The 10,155-nt window shown below is 45.4% G+C and overlaps 1 protein-coding gene across 2 annotated transcripts; it reads left to right on the top strand.

The window, feature by feature from the left end:
* Nucleotides 1–284: 284 nt before the first annotated feature.
* On the top strand, nt 285–9,473 carry Sc5d (sterol-C5-desaturase). 2 transcript variants are annotated; one of them, XM_076924794.1, is made up of 6 exons: nt 285–422; nt 2,485–2,571; nt 4,545–4,762; nt 5,824–5,956; nt 7,356–7,456; nt 7,782–9,473. In XM_076924794.1, exons 3-6 carry the CDS (start codon nt 4,553–4,555, stop codon nt 8,235–8,237), a joined length of 900 nt encoding a protein of 299 aa, XP_076780909.1. In that variant the 5' UTR covers nt 285–422; nt 2,485–2,571; nt 4,545–4,552; the 3' UTR covers nt 8,238–9,473. The 2 variants fall into 2 exon arrangements, with proteins under 2 accessions (XP_076780909.1, XP_076780910.1); XM_076924795.1 differs by lacking the exons at nt 285–422; nt 2,485–2,571 and adding an exon at nt 4,316–4,451.
* Nucleotides 9,474–10,155: the final 682 nt, after the last annotated feature.

The following is a 10,155-nucleotide window of genomic DNA, read 5'->3' as shown; positions in this document are numbered from 1 at the left end:
AGGGACAAGTGACTCTGTCATTAAGTCAAAGGACGTGTCATTAATCTTCCTTTAGGCTGTCAGTTTGCACTCATCCCGGATCCTTTGTACAATTCTAGTGAACTTTCTGGGCGGGAAGAAAGTGCGAAGGGAAAGCAGGCTTCGCCCCGCAGCAGCACCAAGAAGCGCCTGGGGAGGGGGGAGGGGGGCGGAGGGGGGCGGGGCGGGGGCGGGTCTCGTACGCGGGGACCACGTGACCGCGGCGACCGCGCGGGTCCGGGTCGCGCGATCCGCCGTCACATCAGCTTATGGCGCCGGCCGCTGATTGGTGGGCTGCCTGCACGTGGGCGGGGCTCTGGTAAGCGGGTGGCGTCTAGGGCTCTCCGGCTCCTGTACTCCGCTGGCGGTGTAGCAGAGGCTTACAGAGCCGCTGGGCCTGGCAGGTAGGTTCGGTGCGCTGGCAGCTGGGCAGGGGTGAGTGGGAGGACCTGCAGGCGATCGCGAGGGATCCCCAGGTGCCCGGCGCTGGTAGGGCATCCTCCGTACCTGTGTGGCTGTCTCTGCTATTAAAAAAAAAAAAAAAAAAAGCGCAGGTGGCATAGGGGGGTGGTGGCCTAGCAGACACCTTGGGCCCTGGGGCCTGCGATGGGGAACAAGGCTATGTGAAGGTGGGGAAAGATACTGGTCCTGGAGAGCTGGGTCTCTGCCAGTGCTAGAGGTTGCCTGCCTGCTGTGGACCCCACATCCAGGGTGAGGTGGGAAACGCTGGTACTTTGGGCTTCTCCCGGAGAAGGGACCAGGTTGTGAACCAGTGTCCTACCGCGACCTAGGGAGGGGTGGTGAGCCGGCACTCCCTTCCTTTTTGAATACTATAAGCGGCAGTATGCACTTTAAGCATCATTAAGAAGTCGCTCACACTGGCATCCCTGCTTTACTGCCGAGTAAATGGAAAGGTGGTACCAGTGGAAACATGGCCTCGGCGGCGGCGAAAGTTACTTGGCGAACACTTTGTGTCTTAGCTGGGTTTGCATTTTCATCCCTTGTTGTGTGAAAGTGCTTGCCTTCTGAGCCCTGCTCTCTCTCTCTCTTTTTGCGTTCATCGTGTAATATAATGAATGTGGAGAACTCAGAATACCCTATCCGTCTGTGTGACTCGAGGGAGGTAATGCTGTGTAGAACAGGCACTGGGTTTTACAGGGCATCAACTGTAAGTTACTGCGCCTTCACGGTCCTGTGAATTAAGATTATACGCGTACATACTTTATAGACTTGGGAGAATTAGATGGGAGGACCTCTCCACTACCCCTCCAAATGTGTAAAGGCCGGATGAGAGGTACTGCGTAGTATCCAGGAGCTCAGGAGACTGAAGCAGGATAATCAAGTTCCAGGTCACATAGCCATAGGGGGTGGAGGGGCCAAAAATAATAGGTAGTGGTTTTGTTTTAAATATATAAATGCTAGCTGTTGTGCCTTTTTTTAGTTAAGGAAAATATGATAGTTTTAAGTCATTTAAGTATAATAGTATATTTATATACTTATTTGCTTATTTATCGGATGCTGGGGAAGGAACCAAGTCTTTGGACATACTAGGCCAAAGGAATATTACTGACCCAATTAATGGATATTGACCCAATATTACTGACCCAATATTACTGACCCAATTAATGGATAACCATGGTTTTTTTTTTTTTTTTTTAAAAATTGTGTTTTCTGCAATGGCAATATAATATTTAATGTAAACTTCAGTTTCAAGCAATAATATCTAATTAACTTAGAGTCCACGGGCTCTCTTTGGCTTTAAGAGGTTGAACCCTTAAAATTACATACAAAATTATGTGACCATGTGGGTGTTTATCATTGTATAGCACTTGATACCAGTTAAATTGGCTTTTTTTTTTTTTTTTTTTGAATTACGAGTGGCACTTGTGATGGAGAAATGAGCACCTGACGTTTAATGTAAATTAATTTTTTTTTTCAGGATGAAATGAGAGAGAACACTTGTGGCTCATTCCCTAAGCAAAGGGCTAAGCTCCTTAGCAGACAGCTCCTAGCTGGGGTTGATGCTGCAAACCTATGGTTTCTACCACTCAGGAAGCTACAGAGAGGGAGTGGCCAGAGTAACGAGCTGGAGGGGGAAGGGCAGGGGTAGGAGACACAGAGTATTCACAGGAAAAGTGTAACGTGTTACAAATAGATGAAGTTGTGCTCGGTGTCACTTGCGGTAAATATGGAGTCAGTATGCACCAACGTATCTTTTCGTTCCTATCGAGTTGAAGATACTCCAGGGGTTGTGGTGAAATCAGTACTTTCCTCCATTGTTTGAGGCTTCACCAAGCAGTTCGGTACCTGTGGAGATCAGTTGAACAGCCTGTGCCGGGTTACCACACACAGCTTCTTCTTGAAAGCACCATGCCTGTAGAAGTTTACTTAATGAAGGAGCAGTCACTGTGTCAAAGCCTGGAAGCCCTGAGATCCAAACAGTTGTTGTATTTTTAACTCCCATAGGTTCAGGTTCATCCCTCCCTGTCATCTGATGATCGATCCTGACGCCAAGTGCCTGACGCCACCATTGTTTCTCAAGTCACATACCAGGTATGCCTGCCCATGCCTTCTGGAGGTGTTTTGTTTTGTTAACTTTTGATTGAACTTCCAATATGAAAAGGCTCGGAAGTGTCTGAAGCGAGCCTGTGGGTGGCAGCGAGGATAGAGCTGCTGTCACTACTGCACAGGACAGTATTGAGGTTGCTGCTGCTATGTCCTAGGCCTCTGAGACACCCTACTCACAGAGCCTAGGAGCTAACACCGTACATGACTTATGGATTGGCAAGACAAATGGTTGGTGTTTGACTGGAAGTGACTACCAAAATATGGCCCAGGAGAGAAAAGTGAAACACTAGCCCTGTTTGATAAAGTGGGCTTGACAATAAAAAAGTAAATAGGTATCACCAGAGGCTGTGTTAATCCTGAAACCCAATAGCGTGAATGCTGAACTGTTAAAGCGTGTAAATGTTAATTAGGTCGATGCACGCTAATAACTGCATTAAGAAGGGAGGGGTTTGAAAGGAAGTGAAACAGTAGAAAATATCTAGAAATCTTGCAGGTCCTTGGGAGCTCTCCTTATGCCCAGACAAGTCTTTTGCATCTTCTTCTCCTTAACTTCATGCTTAAAAGGATGTTTACAGCATTTTCTTTTGCTCCACTATAACTACAAGACAGCCCTTTCTTACCAAGCAGCGTTCGTTGTGCTTAGAAAAGCAAGCATTTATATGGTGCCTGCATAGTTAACAGAGGCCTGGCAATCTTAATTTCCTAGGATGGTTTCTCCATAAAGATTGATTCTCAAAATGACTTCCTGCACAGAATGGTGCTGGTAGCTGAGCGGAAAGAAATGTTTGGTAGGGCCAGAGAGACAGCTCCGCAGTTACAGACACTTGGAGGGGACCCGAGTCCAGCTCCAGTTGCTCTCCTCAGGCATCTTAGAAAAGTCAGTATATTCTACTATCCCCTTCAGGCACCCATACTCACGTGAGCACCAGTCAGACAAACATACACACATAGAATAAAAATAAATCTTCAAAGGAAATGTTTATCATGTGAGCAGACAGGGATAAGCCAGCCAATAATTGGAAGATTTTTTTTTCCGTGTGTGTGTGTGTGTGTGTGTGTGTGTGTGTGTGTGTGTGTGTGTGTCTGTGTCTGTGTGTCTGTGTGTGTCTGTGTCCGCGTGCAAAAGGGTCAGAGGACAACTTCATTATTGTTATTGTCCCTGAATGCCTTTCATCTTACATGTGACATAGTGTCTTTCATTGGCTTAAAGCTCTCCTAGGTCAGCTGAGTTAGCTGACCAGGAGTTCCAGGGTCCTTCTGTCTCTCCTTCCGATCTGGCCATCAGTGGGATTATTTAGACACAGGCCACCATGCCCTGCTCTTTACCTGCGTTCTGGGGATCCGAACTCAGGTCCTCGGATTTGCAAGGCAAACACTTGGGTGACTAAGCCATCTTCCCCAGCCTAACGGAAGGGTTTTTCTAACACTGAAAAGACATTGATACTTAACCTCACCAGACTATGAGTAACTCAGGGAGGCTGCTCTTGAGATGCTCAACATTGATCATGTGGCTTCTGGTGGCATGATTGAGACGCTGCCGGAAAGTCATCAAGCGAGTGTGCCACAGGCTAGTATGATAGAATAGGTAGCTGTAATGTGAGCCTTCATGGGAAAATCACCGAAGGCATCTGTGCTGAGAACTAGTGCTTAAGCCAAAACTTAGGATGATAAACGGAGAGGAAATCCATTCCAAGGCATCTCGCAATGTGTCGTGACGTCATTTGGGAACCTTGACCCTGCCATGGGATCAGTGTCTCATTGCAACTGCATTTAAAATGGCAAGAGGTCAGACTCGATGATCTACTGATACTCTCTCTGCTGCCAAAGATGGCGCCTGGAGAGGCCGGTGGTCACACCTGTACTATGTAAGGTGATTCTTAGTCTGGGAACTGTGGACACGGCTTTGCAGAAATGCTGGAGAGAGGCGAGGAGTGAATTGCCAGCCCTTTGTCTTGCAGGGGCTGCGATGGACCTAGTTCTCAGTGCCGCCGATTACTACTTCTTCACGCCGTATGTATATCCAGCCACGTGGCCCGAGGACAACATTATCCGACAAACTATTAGTCTCCTGATTGTCACAAACCTGGGTGCCTACATCCTCTATTTCGTCTGTGCAACCCTCAGCTATTATTTTGTCTATGATCATTCATTAATGAAACATCCACAGTTTTTAAAGGTAAGAGATTTTTTTTCCAGCTTCTATTACCATAAAACTAATGTTATCTTTGTGAATCTTTGAGGAACATGAAAATAAAATTTTTGAAATCAAGCCCCTGAAGGGGCTGGCTATTTTTATAAGGGTTAATCACTTCTTTCCTTCTTGCAGTTTAACAACTAAGGGGATCTCGTTGTTTTCTGGTAGCCTGGAATCTTATTTCACCCAGTACATAGATGAGAATTACTTTCCTATCCTGATGAGTATGCTTGTCATTATTTTGCTCATGTGAATATTTGACTCTCTGGCCTTTGCAAGCTGAAAGGCTTTGCACATGTTTTTATCGTGTGTGTTTTTCCTGTGGCTGAGCCAGGGATCGAAGTCCAGCAGTTGAGACTTGTTCCATTTAATCAGGTTGGAACCATTCTCTGTGACTGTTTCTGGTATTTGTGAGACAGTCCCTATGCTGAAGGGAGCTTGGGAGAGAAGTTCATTTATAGATTGTCCCATAAACAGAAACTCAGCTTAGAGATTTGGCGAAGAAGAGAAAAAAATTCACAAGTGAAGGTACTTGCTGCTGTTGAGTGGCATCATGGTATTTTGATTGGTATTCCTTCTACTTTCCCGTGCTTCCACATCTTCAAGGGAGAAGTTTTGGAAGTCAGCCTTTTAGTATAAAAGAGAATTTGGTGGACCTGAAAAGTGAGCTTAGTAGTTAGAACCCACAGAGGACCCAGGTTTGGGCCATAGCACCCATGTTGACATCTCACAGCTGCCTGAAATGCCAGCTTCCTGCGATCTTCTGGCCTCTGCAGACAGAGCACTCATGTGCTCCTGTCTACACACACACACACACACACACACACACACACACACACACACACACACACATCTGAGGAAAAGAGAAAGAATTGAAGGGTGGGAACATAGTTCATCGGTAGAGTTCTTGCCCAACGTGAGCCAGATCCCAAGAACAGACCGAACATTTAAAAATCCACCCCCTTGAGTCAACTTTATGACAGTTTTGTTGAACAGATTTTTTTTGTGTGTGACTTTTAAATAATTGGCACTTTGGTCTTCAGAATCAGGTCTCTCGAGAGATCGTGTTCACTGTCAAGTCTTTGCCATGGATCAGCATTCCCACGGTGTCATTGTTCCTGCTGGAGCTGAGGGGTTACAGCAAGCTCTACGATGACATAGGAGACTTTCCACATGGTGAGCGATAGCAGGACGCCATGCTCCTTCAAATGTCGTCTTCAGGATTACTCTCCACCTTCTGTTTTTTTGTTTGGTTTGGTTTGGTTTGGTTGTGGTGAGATGTAGCCCTGGCTGGCCTGGAACTCAATTAAGAAGAAGCCGGCTGGCCCCAAACACTCAGAGATCCACTCGCCTCTACCTCCCCAAGGTCTGGGATTAAGGGCTGTACCACCTGGCCAAGTCTGGACAGAGTCTCTGGTTGGCTGTTTCTACCTCACCAGTGCTGAGATTCCAAATCCATGGTAGCACGTCTGGCTTTGTTGTTGTTGTTGTTGCTTCAGCTGCTGTTTCTGAGGATCTGCCAGCCTGCCTACCTTCCTCCCTTCTTCCTCCCCCTTCCTATCTTTCCCTCTTTTCTTCCTTCCCTCCCCACGCTGCCCTTCCTTTTCATTTTCTTCCTTCTGTCTTGACAGAGTCTTGTTAGGTAGCCCAGGCTGGCCTTAAATGTGTTGAGTCTGCCTCCATATGGCTGCTTTCTTTAAGGCAGGCGCCAAACCTGCCTTTTTCTCTTTTCTTTGAAACTGTCCAGTTGTTTGACCATCCTGCTTTCTTCCCCGCACGTCTCGCCACACACCTGCACTTCCTTAACTCCTCTTTCATTTCTAAAGTCAGTTCTGGATACATTGTGTGCTCATGGGGATACCAGTTAGGAATGGGGCCTTGTATTTATTCCCTATGGTTATTCAAACTGCTGGAAAAGAAGTCCAGTAGTATGTGAGAGTTACTGAAAATCGCCAGTCCATGTGTTCTTCTCCCTGTCTGTCATGTCCTCCCTTCTGTCTGGACCGGCCATTTCCTTGATTACATTGCAGAAATGCAATACTGCACATGCACTTTGCATTCTGATGGTTTTAATAAATGTGCCCATTGTTTCATATCTGTAATTGTTTCATACTGCCATAGAGTATATGAGATGCAGTAGTTCTAGAATTTAGAAATTGACCCTTACACTTAGAGCTTTTAGATTTTAGTTTTCTTAAAAGCAGTCTTGCAGTGACTTCTGTACCATTCTGAAGTTACACCTCAAGACACCTTCTTGACACCCAGAACACAGGCAGGAAAAATAGTGTATGGGCAATTTTTATGCTTTTGCATAGCAGCTAAAAATTTAAATTAACAATTACAAAATTAATGAAAGGTGGAACATTTCAAGTTGTTGAGAGAGGAGGAGGAAGGGGAAGAAGGGAAAGAGGAGGAAGAGAAGGGAACCAGTTGTAGGTAGCAAAGGGAGAGGAACTTATAATGAGGTGCTAATGTCTGGCTTCAGGATCCCCTTCTGCATTTTGTGAACCTGTGGAAAGGGAACAGTAGCCCTGGGAGCCCAGCTCTGACTCTTGTTCTGTGTGGTCTCTTTTAGGCTGGATTCATCTCATCATCAGCGTGATATCCTTCCTCTTTTTCACGGACATGTTGATCTACTGGATTCATAGGGGTCTGCACCACAGACTGGTCTACAAGGTAGAGAGTCATTCAGAGGGGAAAGGACAGGGCGATGTCCCACACGTCAGTATTATACCATTATACTCCAGGTTCTAAGGGGTTCCCTTGCCTGTATAACTGTCCAAGGTCTTCTAGCCATCAGGCAACACAGGTCCCACACACATTTTGTTTATATTTTTCTTGGTGGGTCTGGACTGTCTTACAATTTTAACCTTGAGGGTAAAGAGGGAGTGACTTTGCCAATTCCAGTTAAGTTGTATCTGTACCAGGAGTGGAAGCTGAGTTTGCCCTTGCCTCAGGCAGAGCAAGCACATGGGTCTAACCTTATCCCTTTCTTCCTCAGCGCATACATAAACCTCATCATATCTGGAAGATTCCCACGCCGTTTGCAAGTCATGCTTTTCACCCTGTGGACGGCTTCCTTCAGAGTCTGCCTTACCATATATACCCCTTTGTCTTTCCACTGCACAAGGTGGTCTACTTAGGTTTATATGTCTTGGTCAATGTCTGGACAATTTCTATTCATGATGGTGATTTCCGGGTTCCCCAGATCTTAAGGCCCTTTATTAACGGGTCAGCTCATCACACAGACCACCACATGTTCTTTGACTATAACTATGGACAGTATTTCACATTGTGGGATAGAATTGGAGGCTCATTTAAACATCCTTCCTCTTTTGAAGGGAAAGGACCGCATAGTTATGTGAAGAACATGACAGAAAAAGAATCCAGCAGCCTTGCAGAAAACGGCTGTAAAAGCAACAAATTATGCAATGTAGAGTTTACGAAGAACAAGTAGATTATTTCCCCAATTATTAACTATTTTAAATAAGAAAATAATCTACACACAGTCAAGATACGTAGCAGATAAGTGGTGTCATCTGAGTGTCAGCATTGCTTGAGTGTCGTGCTGAGGAGTGGTCCTGACGGTAAACAGCAGGAAGATACTGGGAGCATCGTAATCTCTTGGTTAATTGATCCAGGGGCAACTTGTGTCTTTCGAGCCAGCTGATCTGCAGCCTGTACAGCCCCGACAACACCTTTAAATACGGTAGAAAATACGCTACTGAAGAGACTGGTCAGGGTTCTTTTGCCTTAACCCACTCATATTCATTAAGGAAAACAATATCCATTGTGCTTAACAATACTGAGACCGGCCAGGAAACCCTAACGTGAAGATGCCCCTGTCCCAGGAGCGGCTGCCTCTGCAGCAGTGCTGGGGACTTGCAGGACTTCATTCAAATAGGAATATCAGTCCAAGCAGGCTGATACGTGAGTGGCAATGTATATGATTTACTTAATGGCTGGTGTAATGAGATAGTATTTTCTTCCTATACATAGGCATCTTACTCTCTGGGGCATTATCAGATATTAATCATGAATAAATAAATAAATGGTAATTTTTTTAAATGTCAGCTCTTCCACAACTCAGTGCAGATAGGAGATTATTTAACCCAAGATCTTGGTGAATGTCATTTTTTTTTGTTTGTTTGTTTGTTTTTTGGTTTTTTTTTTTTTTGGTTTTTTTTGTTTTTTAGGCAGGCTTTCTCTGTGTAGCGCTGGCTGTTCAGGAACTCTGTAGACTGGGCTGGCCTCAAACTCAGAGATCTACCCACCCCTGCCGTGATCGAAGGTGTGCACCACCACCGCCCAGCTTGATGTGTGTCATTTAAAACCACTGTTTAATACCCTACAGACATGAGTCTGGATAATTCCAGATATAAACTAGTGGCACCCAGGTGACATCGTCTTTAATAAAGTGGACACACTGTATTTTTGATGTATTTCTCAGTTACGAAGCTGACTTTTTTTTAATGAAGGGAATAATTGCCAAGTAGTTAAGTCTACCTGAGACACTTTTAAACCTCATCTTCCATTTCTTTTCTCTCTTCCCACTGCCTCTGCAGAAAATAATGAAGAAAGGTGGATGTTGTAAGCTAAGTATATTTGCCAGGGGAGAAGATATGTTTTTATAAAGTTATTCTAGTGGCTATTTATGCAAAAAAAAAACAATAAAAGTTGATCATGACTGCTATCATCCACTTAAATGTTATAACACAAAACTCCAGATGCTTAGAGTCACACTGCGCTGCATGTCCGTCACTGCAACCGCCTCTTTCTCATTTGTTAGTGGACTTTATCAAGTGCTCTGAGGAAGTGGAAACGAGAAGTTAAGAGGTTCTATGTCAGGATCTAGACTTCCTTTTTCCTGGATATACAACCCACCAGAACCCTGGACTCTGAACACATCAGCATCACTAAGACACAGACTGACTAGGATGTTAGATGAATCTGACACCTAGCTCTTAGCAGTGTACTGTGCATACAAACGGATCCGTAAGATATACTGTTTGATACTACATCAAGAAATGGCACACATACATACATACATACATACATACACACACACACCCCAAACAGGACATCTCCATCACCCCTAACCCCCAAGGAAGGAAAGCAGAGGCCAGGGAAGATGCTGCAAGACTCTGGACATGAGGGGCCTTGGTGCTTGTGAACTCACTGTAGCTGTGGCTGCCAGCATATGATGCAACCAGTCAGCATCCCAGCGTGGATAGGGTGATGGATGGGGTAAGGGGCTCAGAGCGTCCCACCTCTAGCTGGGAGCTTCTGACAGTCGATGATTGCAAGGGAGGGCAAAGTCTGTTGGCAGTGGTCCAGTCTCTGAGTTGCTTTTGCACCATTGGATTTCCTCCCAG

Source organism: Arvicanthis niloticus, chromosome 26 (genome assembly GCF_011762505.2).
Source record: "Arvicanthis niloticus isolate mArvNil1 chromosome 26, mArvNil1.pat.X, whole genome shotgun sequence".
In the NCBI taxonomy this organism is placed as follows: Eukaryota; Metazoa; Chordata; class Mammalia; order Rodentia; family Muridae; genus Arvicanthis; species Arvicanthis niloticus.
Note: the sequence above shows the minus strand (reverse complement) of the source record. Positions and strands in the feature narration are given on the sequence as shown.

Coding starts and splice junctions, on each gene's coding strand:
- Sc5d (XM_076924794.1), top strand. CDS start 4,553: ATGGACCTAGTTCTCAGTGCCGCCGATTACTACTTCTTCACGCCGTAT. Junction 4,763..5,823: donor AACATCCACAGTTTTTAAAG/GTAAGAGATTTT, acceptor TTTGGTCTTCAG/AATCAGGTCTCTCGAGAGAT. Junction 5,957..7,355: donor CATAGGAGACTTTCCACATG/GTGAGCGATAGC, acceptor GGTCTCTTTTAG/GCTGGATTCATCTCATCATC.